General features: G+C 41.9%; 1 protein-coding gene across 4 annotated transcripts in view; it reads right to left on the bottom strand.

Annotated features, from left to right (window-relative positions):
• Positions 1-18,448, bottom strand: part of arhgap12b (Rho GTPase activating protein 12b) — a 98,235-nt gene that overhangs the window by 67,996 nt on the left and 11,791 nt on the right. For all 4 annotated transcript variants that reach the window (XM_015956060.3, XM_015956059.3, XM_015956058.3 and 1 more), the window contains exon 2: positions 11,331-12,089. In XM_015956060.3, coding sequence (XP_015811546.1) covers positions 11,331-12,017 — 687 coding nt within the window. In that variant the 5' untranslated portion in view covers positions 12,018-12,089. The remainder of the gene's footprint in view (positions 1-11,330; positions 12,090-18,448) is intronic.

Below are 18,448 nucleotides of genomic sequence, written 5' to 3' on the forward strand. Positions count from 1 at the left end.
GCATCAACTGTTATTTGTGATGTTTTAGTAGGAAAACATCTAGATGTGAGCAATGAAAATGGGCCCAAATTATCAGCAGCACATATCGGCCATCATGACCTCCACATATCGGTATCAGCAACAAAAAACCTGTTGGTCAATCTCTAGCCTTGAGCACAACAATTTGATTTAGTTAAGTAGAAAAGCTGACAAAATAAAGGGCTAATGCATGAAGAATAGCAAATGGAAACAGCTGCATGAGGATGAATGAATCTTGTCATCTGTGGCGTGTTGCGTTTCCATCCAAAGGTTTTCGTTTTGAAAACATTCTGGAATTCGCGAGATAATTCTGCCTTTTAAAACAACCAGACTTGTACAATCAATAGTAATGCAGATGGAATCAATCCCTGACAGTATTTGGAATCCACAGATGTTTAAATATTCTTCCTGTACCTGAATAAAAGAACGCAAAAGAGGCCATGCGACATATTTATGCATCCCCATAATTTATATTATTTTGTGCTGCAGGCTGCAAATTAGGGCTGCACAATATTAGGAAAACCTGAGATGTGCGATAACAGTGACTAAAATTGCGATGCCGATATGAATTGCAATAAATAAACAAATACTTTATTCAAGAACAACAAAAATCAAAAACAAAATAGTAAAAAAAATGAATCAAAAATATAAAGCAAGTCAAGGCAAGTCAAACATTTGGAGGAGTTTCTCCGATTGTGTTAATATTTCTCATTCAGGTCTCTGAATTAATTCAGTAAAATATAAAGCATTTCATTTAAATATCCATTAATTTCTTTACAAGCACAGAGAGCCGCATCAGATGGATGGAAGAGCTGCGGGTTGCCGACCCCTGGTATAGCCTATAAAATTACATGTTTTCTCCAGGACCAGAGAGGACACAAACTCAATACATCTCTTTTCTTGTTGTGAGGTAATAATTTCTCCGAGTTTTGCGGTTGCGGGAGGGAGTAGACATGCATACTGCGGGTGGGAGTGTAACACACACGTTGCGGTTGCGGGCGGTAATGGTGAGAAATTCAGCTGGAGCGGGATGAAGAAAACAGTCCCGCGCAGGCAGGGGCGCAGATAGGATTTTCAAACTGGGGGACAAAGTTCCAATGCACCCCCCGCCCACACACACACACACACACACACACATACAAGCTATTGCAAGCGCCTTAACTAGAGCTCAGTCAGTTTGTGTAATTTCATCCAATGGTTTCCGTAAAAACTAACACTTTAATATACGTGTTTGAAGCCATTATGCAGTGGAACGCTGGCAACAAAGCTCTGCCTGATAACACTATAAATGATAAATGATCCGCACTTGTATAGCGCCTCTCAGAGTAAGGACACCAAAGCGCTTTACACTACAGTGTATCATTCATCCATTCACACACACATTCGCACACTGATGGTGATGAGCTACGATGTAGCCACAGCTGCCCTGGGGCGCACTAACAGAGGCGCTCCACTATTTAATTCAGTCATTTGTTATTCTCCCAATCAGTTACTAACCAAAACCTCATGCTTTATGCAAAACATTAAATGATTTTCAGCATACCAACATTTACAGAAAACATAAAAGCCCTAAAAAAAACTGCACATAAAATATATTTAAAAAATGAAATTCACTTATCACTTAGAGCAGTGGTTCCCAAACTTTTCAGCCTGACCAGTGGTTGCTCCTTCGTATTTTTACGTTATTTATAAATTTTCATTATATTTGGAAAGTTTTTATTTTTTATTTAAATATATAAATCTCTTTTTAAATTTTATATTTTACTTTTTTATGATTTATTGACTTCCATATCAAACGCATCAGCATCTGCCTCTTTTTACGGCTTTTTTTTTACATTGTCGCTACAAGTATCACGTTAGCTGTGTTTTTACCATCATTTCTACATCCATCACGTCCCAGAGAAGGTTAAACCAACATCAAACCCAACGTTTGGAGCTTGTAAACTCCACACATCTCTCGTGCAGCACCAGCTGTCTGATGCTGCAGCAGCGTCAATCTTCCCGGCTGGATGAGTGAATTTCTTCATCAGAGTCAATATTCTGCTTCATAATCAGAGTCAGTCATCACCAGACAAAGTGATCAGTCAACAAAGACCAGACCTGCCGGCAATTATACGTTTTATCTAATATTTGCGCTCTTCATGTTGCGCACATCTCCTCCTCTCCCCTACTGGGAGCTTCTCAGCGGGAGGTGTTTTTCAAACTCTAAAACCTCCCAAGCTTTGCTCAGCCTGAAGGTTCCACATCTCCACTATCTTCTGGTGTAAAGCAGTAACTTCGTGAGGGATCATATTTGTAGATGAGACTTGTTAAAGTCAGCAATGAGGCTTTGGCGCTTTTAACGAGTAAGTCCCAACACTGACAACAAAGTACTGAATCTATAACCAACATGCATAAACAAACAGATCGGTCCCGCCTACTTACACTGTTGGTCTTTTTTAAATACGCAGAAATCGTTGTTTGCCTTTGTCGCTTCATCCTGCATCCTAGCAGCAACCACTTTGGCGCCTCTGGAATCGGTGTTTGTTTACGTCATGCTGTATTCAATGTAATTGGAAAAAGGAGTTTCAAGCACTTAACCTTCGATTTTGTTTTCTTTCTGGCCTTAGTTGGGGGGGGGGGGGACGAATCGGGGTCAATCTGAATCTGGCAGGGACAGATCCCCCCCGTCCCCCACCCCATCTGCGCGCCTGCGCGCAGTGCTCTACATCCATCCATCCGTCCGTCAAAGAGCTTGTCCGTCCATCCGTCCCTTCAAGTTTTTTCTTCTATTTGCAATTCAGTTGTTACACCCATTAATACTGTGATCATTATATAGACGGACGGACAAGCCCTTTGACGTCCGTCCGTCCATATAATGATCACAGTATTAACGGGTGTAACAACTGAATTGCAAATAGAAGAAAAAACTGTGACCCGTCGAAGGTGGGTTCTTGTTTCTGGTCTAGTTAAAACAACAAAAAGGATTTCGACGTAGCTTCTCAGGTGGAGCTGGACGAGATGGAGAAAAAGATCACGACCAAACAGCTGGACGACAAATAAAGCTCTACTTCCTAATATTCACACAGCTGGTATGATTATTGGGAATAATAATTTGTGTGAAATAAAAATGTACTGTGATTTAAAAAAATATCTGAACACTATTTATACTGAAATAATATTGTTCTTTTTGTAGTGAGAACAGTATAATGATTACTAGATGTTCTGGTATGAGTCTTAAAAATGTGATAGGATTCGAAGTTAATTGCAAAGAAGACCTAAGGAAGAGTAGCTGTCATGTTTTGGCAGCTAATGAGAATCCAAAAAGTAAACAATAAATAAATAATCATTCATACTGTTTCTAATGTTCCTTCTACATTAGGGCTGAACAATATATCAAAAAATTATCGTCATCGCGATAACAGGATGTGCGATAGGCCCATCGCAAAGCACGTCAAAAACGGCGATAAATGTTTAGTTCAAACATTTCCATCCGTGTCATACATCACCTTTTTGTAAACCAGCTCTGTTTTTTACGCTGAAGTATTATTTGACCAATCAAATGAAGCCCTTCTGATATGCGGCCAATCAGATGGGTCTGTTCACGTAATACGCCTGCCCCCTACGTAGACCCTTAGATGGAAAGCAACACCCGAACTGAGTTAGCGGCGCCGTTCCCTTGTTCGTCATGCTGGCTCAGAGCAACGAACGCACTTTGTGCTGAGGTTTCTGGAATCAGCGCTGCTTTCAAACGTGAACGCAAGTCCGCTCTGTGTCGTTAAGCAGCTGATAATAACCGGGCTGACTCCGACACGTGCCGGTGAACCAACCCACCTCCATGTCGCTAGTGTTCCACTGGGTGGTGGCTCCGGTTAGCTTCCAGCTAAAAGGCTACAGCACTCTCCTCCCAGTCCCACCCTGCTAAAGAGGGCCTGGAAAAGTTCCCCCACACATCAAAGTGATTTTTCATTTATGACCTTTTATAACCTTGTTAATCAGGATAGTTGATTTGCTGCTGCACATAAACTGTCAGTCAGAAGCTCTGCTAGCCGGTTATCTTAAGAGGAGCTAGTTCAATTTGTTAGCTTGTTATCAGAATCATGGTTGCAGTTTCATCATCTGAGCTGCTTTTTAAGATCTAGGTAAACTTGTTCAATTTGGGGTTAAAAACAAACGTTTTCACATATTTTCCATGTAGCTTTTTGCCAGTTCCTCTTCTGAAAGGTAGACAATTGTTTTTCTCTTTCCCTCAAAAAATCTTAATATTCTGCTAGTTTGGCCCAGCACAGATCACTTCCCAATTACAGCAACAGCCTTATATCATAACCACATAAGTGGAGAAAATGTTCAGTAGCAATGAGAGAATGTGCTGTTGCATTTAAGTGATGTTAACTATTATTTAACATTTAAACTTATTGTCTGATTTTATTTATTTATTCAAAAAACCCTGGTAAGGGATGTTTTTCTGTATTTGGAGCATCAGAAAAAGTTTTATGGTGGAGGTGATGTTTTAAAGTCACTGAGAAACTGCATGCATGCTGTTTGTTGTTTTGCTGCTAATACAGTAGCAGGTGCAGCTGCATATTTTTGCAATAAAAATGTTATGTTGTAATGGAATTCATGCATTAGTTTTTGTTTGCTTTGAACCCAGAGCAGACGTCACACGCCAGATGACATCAACACTGCATAATTAAGTATTTGTTCATTTATCGTGAATAATATCGACATCGCAATATTAAGCACTGTTATCGAATATCGCAGGTTTTCCTAATATCGTGCAGCCCTATTCTACATTTTCATTCTTTATCATCCTTAAAATAATCACTGCTGGAAAGGTAAGTGGCTATTAGCAACACCTGAAAGGAGAAAACGTGAGGAAAATGAGGGGATGTTCAGGCCAACACCTTTTCTGGTATCACCAGCTGCGTGATGTGGAAAGGACGGAGCAAAAACAAACAAGTAATCAGCTGAAACTTGAGTAGTTTCATGTCAGCAGGTCCCAGTGGGAAACACCCACCTTCTGGATTACCTGGGCTTTGCGGAGCTGACTAAACAACAATCACCAAAAGGAACAGCACATTCATAAATCTCTTCTGGATGTTTTTAGTGAACCATCTAAAAAGGGACAGATCACGGGTGAAGATTCAGATTAAAATCCTGATTTACAAAAATAAGCGATAACCGGTTTCCACTGAAGGGAAATAAAAGACATGGTGGACGCAGAATTAGATGATATCTTCCGTAAATGCTGCTGATGGCGGCAGGAACTAAAGTCAGCAGCAATCTGGGTTCACGAGTTGAGGTGAAACCCAGAAGATGTGTCAGGGTGGGAAAACAATCTATTTACGCTCAAAAGTGTCACTTCACACGTCAGATTAAAGACAGGATTCTGGAGCAGATTTAGCTGTCTCATTATCCCAGTGTTTTAAAGATGAGGATGCAAATATTAAAACTGTGATCAGAATTACACATCGATACACAAATGACTCACTCCAAGTCTCCAACTAGCTTGCTTTGCACGAGGAACTCAGAGATATCTTGAATAATTTATTGTAATTCCGTCAAACTGGTTTGAAACAATGCAAGTTGCTGTGATCAAACTGGCATCACCAAACGTGTAAAAAAAAGGATTTCTTTCAGGGGAAAATCAAAGAAAACAAACATGGAGAATTTTTTTGCTGAATCCTGATTAAGAGGTCAACCCAGAAGAATAAAGACAGAAAAATAAAACAGATCATTTGTGTCACAATAACACAAAGAATGACACATAAACCCACACTGGTTGTATACAAAACCACATGGTACTCGACTACTTTGACCTTTATTCTGCCATTTAAACAGAACAAAGAACGACCGAGGAAGGAAAGACACCCATTGTGGGTCAGGCTGCTTCACGAACTGAAACTGCATTTGTTCTCTTTCTGATAACCTTTCACACAAAACATATTCAGTCGGCGTTTACGTCCAAGCAAACTGACAAGGTCAAAACAAAGGGTGTTGTACAGATGAGGCTAATCTTAATTCTGTTTTTTAGATTAATAAAATCCCAATAAATAAGGGATTTTCACAAAAAGGACTGGAAACTGGATGCATGGAGGTTACATAATGACCCTAAGTTCTTTATAAGAGTTAACTCAGAATATGAGCATTTCTTTGTCTAAATTCTGGGTTTTAGTTTTCCATACAATGTCTGAAGTCCTGCAACATCACATAGAGCCAGATCCACTTTGTGCTATTTTGGGAGTGATGCCTAATCTTGACTTGCCCAACTCCAAGTTTAAAGTTTTACATTTTTCATCACTACTGGCCCAAAAAGCTATACTTCTTAGGTGGAAAGCTTCTACACCCCCTTCACTTACACAATGGGCAAAATATATTATGTCTTGTATATATTGGAGAAAATAAGGTATTCTGTGCATGGATGTAAAAATACATTTTATAAATTATGGTACCTTTCTTTGAGAGATCTATGACTATTGTGTTTTATTAGCCTACAAACCCACCCTTACCCCATTTCATTTTTATTGTTTATGTATTTTTAATTGTTGTTGTTATTTCTATTTTAATTGTACTTTAAAAGTAGTGTTTTGATTCATATAGACGTATAGGTTTGTTTGTCTGTATACATGCATGCTCATGTGTTGAAGTATATACATGCTAACTGTTCATAGTGGGGGGAAAAAGTGTCTGAGGTATTTTGGTTGTTTGATACTGAGTCTTTGTTTAATAAAAATACATTTGAAAGAAAATATATGATCATTTCTTTTGTGGAATAAATCCTGTGATGTTATTTTTTACATCAGTCAATATCAATATAAATATTACAATATAAAACAAATGTTTTTGTCGATCTTAAAGGTATTGCGGAGGATAATTGTCTTCCGGGTGGATCATCTGAATCATTCGTCTGCATAAATGTCAATCATTCTGGTGAACTATTCACGCAAGGCTATTGTCGTATGTTGCTGAGTAGTTTTCACTTTCAGCGCATTCTGTTTATGTGTAGAGCTATAGCAGGGTGTCCCCCAGCGCTTTATAAGCCTGGCAGACCGCCAGGCTTTGATTGGCCACCCGCCAGGCTAAGCGTCATGCCCCTCCCCAACCCTACCGTGTCCGCTGACACGAACGGCGCAACGAAACTAGAGCCCTCCATCAGCTGATACTGGTGAGAAACAGCAGCGAAATGTGTGCAAACCCCCCACGCCCATGGAGGAGCGCTGCAAAAGATGAACATTTCATCCTTTTATAACTGGTGTGGATAATAAAAGAGGGTTCTTTTAAAATAAAATCTTCAAGCTTTAGAGAACAAAACAAAAAGGAGATATTCTGTTGATGTCAAATGAACAAAATTGGCATTGAATTATAACTTCTTTAAGAATAAGCAATACAATTCTTTTATTTAAATACAAAAAATGGTTTAACTCTCAGGCTTCACTTTAATTTACTATACTCTTGAGTCATAGAGGACAAAAACATCCCTAATACATTTTTTAAGGAAAGAAATTCCTTTTAAAAAAAAAGAAAGAAATTTCAATTCTTTAGCTAATAGCTACTCTGTTTTTGTAAACGCTAACTAGCCAAATACGTCCACATGACTGAGCGGATCAGACCCATGTTGCCAGCGATGTCATTTGTTGTGTTCACAGTCTTTTTCTTTCCTTTTGGGTGCTCATTTCTTTCCATTTTTTCCAGCGATGCTGCAGTAAGAGGCTCCAGCTACACATACACTAGCCATTAGCAGTGTTTTTGGCTGCCGTGTACCTCCAGTCATTGATTGGTTCAGCGCAGGGCAACACTTGGCTGTTTATCTGTTCTTTAAATCATAGTTTCTATCGACCATTCTCATATGTCTAAGAAAAAGTTATCTCATATATGTATTGCTATTGTTCTATCGCCCAGCCCTATGCTGAAGTGTGAAGAACCCACCAATTATGAACAAGTCCATCCATCCATCCATCCATCCATCCATCCATCCATCCATCAATTTTCTGAACCCGCTTGTCCACGTAGGGTCGCGGGAGGGGACTGGTGCCTAACTCTACCGGTCAATGGGCAATCAGGCGGGGTACACCCTGGACAGAGAGTCAGTCCATCGCAGGGCAACACAGAGACACAAAGGACAAACAATCACACACACACTCACACCTAAGGACAATTTGGACAGACCAATCAACCTAACAGTCATGTTTTTGGACTGTGGGAGGAAGCCAGAGTACCCGGAGAGAACCCACGCATGCACAGGGAGAACATGCAAACTCCATGCAGAAAGACCCCAGGCCGGGAAGCGAACCCCGGACCTACTTGCTGCAAGGCAACAGCTCTAATCATTGTGCCACTGCGCAGCTCTTATGAACAGTCGACACCTGTATGTTCATATCATGAAGAATAACTTTCTGGATTTCTAGTTTATAACATATTTCCTGACATCCTTACAATAACATTAAAAGTCAGAAGCCGCTCTTATTTTAGGAAATTATTTCTGGAACACGCTTAAGAATTAAGTTTGTAGTGATTATTGAGCGTGTCAAAAGGTGAAATGAACACATCAATTCCCAAATAAGGCAAAGAGGAAGAAGTGTCAAGAATGCTTAAGTGTATAACAAATGAATGAGCCTCATCACTGACAGAGACGGCAGTCCGAATATCTTACATTACTTGGGTAAATTGTAAATGGAGTGGCTCCAAGCAGCTGGTTCTTTACAGGCAGCCATAACACATTAATTAGAGCCCTGCACGGGCCTAAAATCTGAGCCCGTGTCCGGCCCGAGGGGGTGGAGCCCCAGCCCGACCCGAAAAGGTTTTCAGGATTCTCTGGCCCGACCCGAGCCCGACTTTTTTTTTAACCAACTAAATTAAAACAAAGTGCGTCAATCCTGACGTGCAGGATCCGATCAATTTGTTTTTCCCTCATTTACCGTCAAGGAGATGACGGCGCACTGGCTCTGGTGGTAATCAAGTTAAATTTTATCTCTTTCCAACAATTTTCACAAAAAAACAGTCAAAAGCAGGGCTTGTGTTGACCGGATAGTTCCCGTATTTGACCGTTTATTTTGACGAAGAAAGAATAGAAAGAATTACCCTGACGCATGCAGACAAACTGACATTTTATTCGTTACACACATTGCAGATGTAGCTAAATCACCCAAGAAAAGATTCCCATCTGAACATCTGAGCTGGACACTGCTCAGCGCAGCTCACTGTCAGCGCATATGTGCACAGAGAGCTGAAGTTGTGGAGATTGGCTTGGAGCACGTAGCAGAACCAGAGCGCATGCGGGAAGGTTCCTCCCACTGAAGTGAGTGTTTTCCAAACCCGGTCTCTCAGAGAGACTTGTCACTTAGAAAATGTTCCCTGGTTATGAAACATTGGCTGAATAGTGCTTGTTCCTGTCTCCAATGTGGCGACGAATCCATGAGCCTGTCTGAGGAGAAGCCCAGAATCTCACATCGTCTTCAGCTCAGAAAGCACATATGATTAAGCACAAGTGTGACGCGTCAACCCGGTCTCACAGTAAGACCACCCCTGTATAGCCTGTAAAATGACATGTTTTCTCTAGGACCAGAGAGGACGCAAACTCAATACATCTCTTTTATTGTGAGGTAATAATTTCTCCGAGTTGTGCGGGCGGGAGTAGACATGCACGCTGCGGGTGTGGGCGGTAATGGTCAGAAATTCAGTGGGAGCGGGATGAAAAAAACAGTCCCGCGCAGGGCTGTACTGCTGCGTATAAGTGTTTCAATTTTTTTATGAATTTGATTAAAAATAAAGGCGCCCGGCCCGTGTCCGTGGTAATTACACAGTCGTTGGCCCGAAGCCCGGCCCTCGAGCCGTCGGGCCGGGCCGACCCGAGGGCCTAGGGCTTCAGTGCAGGGCTCTAACATTAATGGTTCTGTAAAGGCTAAAACAATGTAAAAGACTCATTTTTAATATGACTTCTGATTGGTACAGCATGCTCAGTTCATTACAGTGGGAAAGGAGGTATAGTGACTGGACACATTTATGGACCATCAACGATAAGCCAAGCCCTTTGCCAATCTTTGTTTGCCTATGAATTAGTCTCGCAGATGGGACGTTACACAATTCCACGTCAAACTTTTCTATGAACACATACATATTATATATCGCTCAACACATGGGACTAGTTATTGCAATGATGTTAATTTATTTATTTGGCAGACACTTTTAACCAAAGTGACGTACAATTTCTAACCTATAGGGCACGTTGTGATGGTATATGCCAACAACCACAACTGTTGACACAAAAAAACTTAAATCAAACTCCTCAGAAATTTAAAATAATGGCCAACTCACTGGTGAAGGTTCTCAGTCATCCAGGTCATGGTAACTCAAAAGGGTTCAAATAAAGGCAGCAGGACTTCTTTGCTTTCTTGACACGTTTTGCTTTTTATCCGAGGAGCTTTGTCAGTTCTGACTGGAATCTGATGGTTTCAGTCTAGGTCACACCCTCCTGCACCTAATCAATACAACTCCCACACAATAGAGGCTAACGACTCATCAGAGGGTAGGGAGGAGGGGTGTTAATAGGTAGTTTCTGCCCGTTAAACAACAACAGACGGCTACAGTTTCTAAGCTTGACCCTCCCATATTCCAGTCAGAATTGACAAAGCTCCTCGGATGAGAAGCAAAACGTCTTCAAGAAACCAAAGAAGTCCAGTTGCCTTCATTTGAACCCTTTGGATTATTGACCAACTCCCAGATTGAAGCATCCTCTCGAACAAAAAGCATCTTTTTACATTCACGGATGTCCAATAAAAGTACTCCAGTAAAAGCCGTTCGTCCACAATCCAACAGTTTTACCACGGGAAACATTCCTTCAAATGAGTTCCTTTCTCAACAGAACCTCAACATATTCCCTGACCCAAAAGGTGAAAGGTTACCCTCTCTGCTGAGGCTCAACCTTCAACTACTGGCCAATAGGTCAGAAGTCCCGCCCCTTACTACCATGTGTAGCTTGAACCAATTGTACTGCAGTATATTGTTGACTGATGCATGAAATAGCAAATGAGAGCAAATATATCGCCCATTGCCATATTTCAGACTGATGACTATCTCTTGGAAATTGTTATATTTCACCCAAACTTGTGGGAAACTCTAGACTGACTTATGTCACCATGACAGTTCTCACCTCCGTAGACATTTGTGAAGGGAAAACCTCCACATGGCAACATCACTGCCCAGATAAAATATCTAAATTCTGATTGGTCAGAGTTATTTTGCATGCAAATGGAGAAACTGCTAAACTCAAGGATGAGGACAATGTTTTGATGTATATCAAACAAAAAAAAACATTAGAAGTCAGCTTTGAACTTTACCTGGAGAAGTTCTGTTGAAGAGCTACTGAGTTCGTCTCCTGACTCCGAGCCGTTGGTGTGCCTCTCTTCTTCTCCAGAATCATACTGATGGAAGTTGTCCACATTCAGAGGCTTTCCTGATTCCAGTGAATAAGCTCGAGTGCAAGGCAGCGTGCTGGAAGAGCCTTTTTGGGCTGAGTGGGGGCCTTCACCATGCACAAACATCTCAGGATGAGCTCGCTCTTGCTCGGTGGGGGAGAGAGGAAGGTGACCATAGTTTTTATGGTGAACAGGGGGACTGAAGTTGCTTGAACAGGATTGTGCAGAAGGAGAGAGTCGTAGTTTGGAGTCATGTCTATGAATGTTTTCAGCAGGCTTATCGTGATTTCCAAGGTCCAGATTGGTTGGCTTCTTCAAGTGTGAAGCACCACCTTTTGGAAGTGAGTTTTCATTAGAAGATGATAAATGTACGAGAGGATTAGAAGGTGGCATGAGGGCTTTACGGACTTCACGGACGTACTGAGCCGGTACATAAAAAGGTTTAGATGCTTCATCTTTCTTCACCTGCCACCAGTCCAGATTCGTTTTTTTAATTAGCATGAAGCATTCCCCCTCCTTGATTGTAATGAGGCGGTCCTTTGCCTTGTACTCATAGCCGTACTCCACCTCAACATACACCTGCCCCGGGGCAATAGGCAAATGCGCCATGATGCCTCCAACTGTCCACAAGGCAGCTCAGCACAAGAAGGAAGTATTTATCACCATGGCTCGGGAGAGGAACTGGGGAGAAAACAGATACAGGTTAAGCTAGATGACATTTTTGAAGAGTTACTGCAAGTCACTGTTATTTTCTCATTTATTAAAAATGCTTCCTGCATTGATTAGTTATAAACATTGTGACATTTTAAAGAGTCCATACTAAAAATGCCCTTTAAGGACATAAAGACTTCAGCATAATGCGACTGTCTTGGCAGTGAGTGACATAAAGGCACCAACAGCCATAGATGGGACAATAATAACATTAAAGATGTTTTGTTCCTTAAATTACACCATAGTTTACGTCACCGAGGGGACAGGAAGAACAGCTATGGGGCGAAAAAAGCTGCATTCAAGGACCACATCTGACATTCTTTTTTACAGCGCTCAATAGGAGCAGGTAGCATTGTGGAGGGATTTCCACCCCTTTTTGGTGTCAACTCTGCTTTTCCAGCAACCCTTTCAAATTTACGAATGCCTGTTGCTTTGGCGATCTTCCCACTGAGATACGACCAATCAGAAGAAAAGAACCACAACCATTCTACCGTGCCATTTCTGGGTACATACTCCAATGCTGGTATTGGTTTGGGTCCTGAAACGGCCCGGTTAGTCGTCCTTTTGGGCCAGCCCAATGAAACTGAGAGATGTCCATGCCATACAGGTCCGATAAAATTACCTGGAAGTTGTGATAAATGAAACAGGCCTTCTGTCTGAAACTCGTGTAAACAACGTGCCTTACTGAGGGCTGATAAATACCCAGGTCACAAGAATAGAGGACTTTGTTTGCAACCACAATGTAGATGACATTTTCATGGGGCGAGGCACCACACATCTATATTCAAATCCTTAACAACAGTCTCCAAGTGTTTTGTTACAACTTGTGTGCTTTTCCCAGAACAGACCGAAAGAATCACATTTTAAAAATAATCACAACAGAAAACCAAGTTTTCACATCCAGAAGTACGCAAGCGTTTACAAAACTTTCCTTCATCAATATGTTGTAAAACGAATCTTTTGCAGAATAAGTTAAAAATAAAAACTCTATTAAATATAAACAAAAGCACATATGATTGTCTTTAAGTTCAGATAAACCATGAGATAAAAGTTCCTCCTTTCTGCTTCGTATGCAACAGCTAATAAAATTAAAGACAACATAATGGATTCTTTCAGAGCCCAGCTCTCCGTGAACCCAATCAGAACAAAGGAATGAGATTGGGACGGAGAAGATTTAATCCTCTTCAGAGGCTGAGTGTACAGTCCAGCTAAGATCACCACGAGATTAACGAAGAGATGAGACGATGATGAGTCACGCCGTCTTCTCACTTATTCTGCCTGCTAAGGACAACTCGTCCAGCAGAAACTCAGGCATGCAGCTGTTGAGCGGGAGGATCTGCTCAGTCATTCTCATACTTCTCTCTTCAGTCACGTGTGTGTGTGTGTGTGTGTGTGTGTGTGTGTGTGTGTGTGTGTGTGTGTGTGTGTGCGTGCGTGCGTGCGTGCGTGTGTGTGTGTGTGTGTGCACACCCTATTAAAACACAGAATGAGGAATGAGGTTGAAACACACCTACACAAACCTGGTCTTTGAAGTAATGCTTGATCATAAAACTGCTCAGAACGTAACTTCCAGTGGAAACAACAAGTACTTTTGATGCACAGCTTTTGGAACAGAAAATTACTTCTGTCCTAGCTTACCATCTATAAATGTTTACACCAAATATAAACTAATTTATAATAAATGTGAGGTACACCTGACCTAACCACATTGGTTTAGACTAGGCATGAATGCTATTTAAAGCCTTTCCTAACCCCATTAATGGATGTGCATGTTTTCCTTTGCATTTAGCTTCAAAAAGCCTCTGAGATGACACCACTGCAGAGTGTTATAAGTGATAAATGTTATGTTATGAGTTATGACTATCTTTCAGATAAATGTTAGCTTAATGTGTGAAAAAAACATCTGAGTTATAGCAATTTTTGCATTTAATATCAATTTGCTGTAGTTATTCTCCCAAATGAGACTCATTCCAACACTTATTCAGTTGTAGATCTAATGAAAACTTCTTAACAGCTTTGACACGTATCGAGCATCGATTGGAACCGGTTCCAACTGTTAGTTTTTCCCGGAATCGTTCAAAGTTTTTTTTCCCCGATTCCTAGTTTTGATTCCTACAATGCGGATGGAAGAGGAATCCGCTGCTGATCTCCATGAAAAATAAACGTGATCTGCAAATTGTGATCAACACTTTTCAGAGCTGATCACACCAGCTGTCTGTGTGCAGCACTAGTCCCCCCCTCCCCCCACCCGGCGCGCAGCGGCCAGATATAAACAAACTCGTCTGCCGGACTTTTACTCCTTAACGCAAACTTTAACTTCTACAGCGAAAAATGCGCCATAGAGAAACTTGTTAAAATACGTCAACACAGTGGATTTAATAGAAGCTTTAAAGAACAAACTCTGGACGGTGTGAGGTAAGTTTGTCTCACTGCAGAAATAAAAACACACACGGAACGTCAGCAGTCAGACGCAGCCACTTGAGCGTCTGAACAATAACCTGTAGAATAAATAAAGTCATCATGCTAGAGAACCTTCTCTGTGGTGGACCACACCAGCTTCTGCCACAATAAATAATAATAATAATAATAAATAAAAAATTTTATTTCCTTTTTGAACTATTTTTGTTGAGAGTTTTAATGTTTGAAATGTGTTAGATTGTTATTGACAGCTGCTATGTTTAAGTTTCACTTTCTGTTCTGACTGAACGGCTGCTGCAGCCTGTAGGAAAACAGCTGGACGTTTCTGGATATGTTGGAGACATTTAGCCTCTCATCCCAGAGGCTTCTTCCAGACTTTGGTTGTGGTCAGAAACAAACACACTGGTTGTGCTGCAAGTCTTTTTCTTTTTCTCTCCAAAACATGTTTTTGTCTAAATGAAGATGATGTTATTGTTCATAGAATTAAAATTCATGTTGAGGTTAAGATTATTTCATCAAGTAGGTCCTGTGGTTAGCTGGCTCATTTAAAACATGGAATGTCTTGAAAGAATCGGAATCGGGAATTGATAGGAACTGGAACCGAAATGAGGAATTGGAATCGGAATCTTTCAAAATCAAACAATGCCCAACCCTAGTTGTAATGGCCGTGAAGAAAAGGTTCTTTGACAGCTGGTTAAAGGCGTCATAGGTCAGCAATGTATAAACACTGGTGGTAAGGCTAGACTCAATATGATGCTAGCCCGAGCTACAGGCCTGGTTAGATGAGAGGAAACCTACAAAGAAGAATGTTGGAGCACCAATCGTGTTCCAGGATGTAGTGGGAATAGATCCAAAGCTTGCCAACTGAGTTATCCAAATACTGTACATAGCTGCACACAGAGTTTCTAGCTCCATAGAGCCATCGGGATAAACCGGCCAAGGCGGATCATTTAATAGCCATGCCCTTGCTGTAGAGCTTAATTATGTGGTTGTGTTATCAGGGCTCTTTGGTGATTGTGAGCCCCAACAACATTCCATATGTTACACAGAGGCTCACAGAACAGTTTCCAATTAACTCATTAACTGCCATTGACGACAAAAGTCGTCATTTGCATTTTTTTTACTGTGTGGCTGTCAGAACGAGCCCCCGCACCATGAGAACAAACATCCCAGCTCTAAAGCCGATCTTCATCCGCGTATGTCACATGTCACGTGATCAGGAAGCAGAAAATCCACATGTTAGAAGATCGTTTAGGGGCCGCTGATGTAAAAAAAAAAAGTGAGGCGCGAACCAGAAAAGCTTCTGCTGATCACAATTCGACAACGGATTATAAAAGAATGGGTAACCAGGGGTGGACCTTTAAAGCGCCTGAGCGCCAATGGCGCTAAATTTTCTCGTCGGGCGGTAAATACTTGACGACTTACCGCCCGGGTGGCGCCCAAGCTTTATTTGTCATTTACACACCGGCTTTCACCTACATCATGGCCCCGCCCTGTAGGAAGCTGCCGTTTTCGTTTCGCGCGCGTGAACCTGCGCGCCTCTAGCCACGTACTGCACTTGTACGATTCGTGCACGTCCTGCACGATTCTAGTTATTGTCACGTGAACTATAAGTTCACTATTAAAGATGAAGTGGAACCACGCTAGAAACACACAAGCACGCAGGAAGATCGCGCCACCACAGGGATTGGATTTCTTGATGAATTCTCCGGCAAAACGCTTTAAAACTGGTGAGGAGAAGCGAGACAGTTCGAAACGGTATGAAGCAGAGAAGCGTGTGCGTAGGTGGAATGATTCTTGGCGGTTTAAAGAAGACGGTAGGCGCGGAGAATGGCCGTATTTGAGTTGAGTAGCGGCTCGCCTGGAAAACAGACGAGAGCAGACGGAAGCAGCAGGGGGAGTGGCTGAAAGCCGGCGTTTAACGCCGGGGACACACCGGCCGCGGAAGCGCCCGAAGCGAATCGCTCACGAAGTCCGGCCGCTGCTCGCTGCTCCTCAGTTCAGACGCGCCCCATTCGAGGCGCGCCTCGGCTCAGCTGTAGTTTTTCTTTTAATTACTTGGTGTCCTCCATTTCCTCAGCTCTGTCTGTCTGTCTGTCTGTCTGTCTGTCTGTCTGTCTGTCTGTCTGTCTGTCTGTGTGTTGTGTGTGTGTGTGTGTGTGTGTGTGTGTGTGTGTGTGTGTGTGTGTGTGTGTGTGTGTGTGTGTGTGTGTGTGTGTGTGTGTGTGTGTGTGTGTGTGTGTGTGTGTGTGTGTGTGTGTGTGTGTGTGTGTGTGTGTGTGTGTGTGTGTGTGTGTGTGTGTGTGTGTGTGTGTGAGTGAGAGAGACTATGGTGTGAACCAGTTGTTTCTGCCAGTTGAATCTCTTGGACTTCCCTACATGTGTAGCTCGGGGGTGACGATGGATGAAGATATCGCGTTAGCATTCACACTTGTTCAATTTTCAATTTTAATTCTGGTGCCTGTTAGCAGCAGAAACACATCCTCACGCGCTTGTGGATATCATATATTCTATATAAAAACATGACTGTAATAATAAGTAAAGGTTATCAGCTGTTCAGTGTGCTCATAGGAAACGTGACAAAAGAACACAAAACACATTTCTCCTTATGGCCTATATAGTTGCCATCATCAACGTAACATGATTTACAGAATACATGTGACCAACTAACATTTCATGTTCTACCACCGGATGTTTGGATCAAAATGTGAACCAATCAGATCTTAGATCAGGTGAGAGCCAGGCGTTTCCCATCATCCTCTAGGTTTTGCAGCCGGTAGAGAGCAACTGCAGCGCCTTGCTCCAAAATCTGCGGCCGCCTTGATCTCACGAGGTTATCGATGCCTACGTATGCATGACGTCAGAGCAAGTCGGGTCAATTCGGACACAAATCTAACCGGCATGCACTGCTCGCCTATCACAGCTGGTCTAACCTGCGCAGAACTGGCTTATCTCAAACACAGTCAATGGCTCGAATACAGCAAAGCGGCGTTGGTGATGTACTGCGTTGTATGCCGGAAGTATGCGACGACAAAATCGTGTTTTGTTGAGGGAACAAACAAATTCAAACTTGAATACGTTATTATATTTGTGAATGTGTACAAAATAAAGGTTTATTACATTTAAAACGGTTCAGTTGTTATTTTGACTCGTTTTGGCGGCTGACCAGCGGGGCCGGTAGATTCTTGGCGGGGCCGGTAAATATTCAGAGTTACCGGCCCGGCTGGCCGGTTGGTTTTGAAGTTAATGTCCACCCCTGGTAACACTCGAAACGTGTGGATTCTTCCTGATGTAAGAGGTGAGTCTACTCTTTGTTTTGGTTGTTTTGGTAGTTTTGGCGTTGACATCATCCTAGCGCGCAACGTTCTATGACTCTTACAAAAATGGTAAAACCGCTGGCAGCGAAGGGCTTTTCTGATCAGGAAACGGCTGGCAGTGAATAGGTTAAAACAAGTCGTTCTAGAACAAAGATCACGAACAATTTGTAGCATTCCCAGCATGAGTTGGGGGTGATTCTTTGCTTTTACGACATGAAATTTTAGCTCAGTATCTGTAAAATTGACACATTATAACGATGATGCCTGACTCCAAACCTTAGTCAGCTGTAGACGCACATCTACTCATTACTTTCTAAAAGTTTCATTCAAGTGATATTTATCTTTCAGTAAGAGAAACCAAAACATTACTGCCCAGATTTAACCAACAAGCTAAAGCTGAACGTGGTGTCTGATTTGAAAATCTAGATGAAAAATCTCTATTCATCATTGTAATTGAATCAGTTTTTCCCCCAGCAGGGATCAATGTCACTTATTTTTACCTGCAGCACTGCTACAAACTGGGCGACAACCTTCCACACAAACAGATCAAAGAGATTTAGAGCATGAAAATAACGGTTTATAACTTCCTCAAGA

Source organism: Nothobranchius furzeri, chromosome 11 (assembly GCF_043380555.1).
Source record: "Nothobranchius furzeri strain GRZ-AD chromosome 11, NfurGRZ-RIMD1, whole genome shotgun sequence".
Classification (NCBI taxonomy): Eukaryota; Metazoa; Chordata; class Actinopteri; order Cyprinodontiformes; family Nothobranchiidae; genus Nothobranchius; species Nothobranchius furzeri.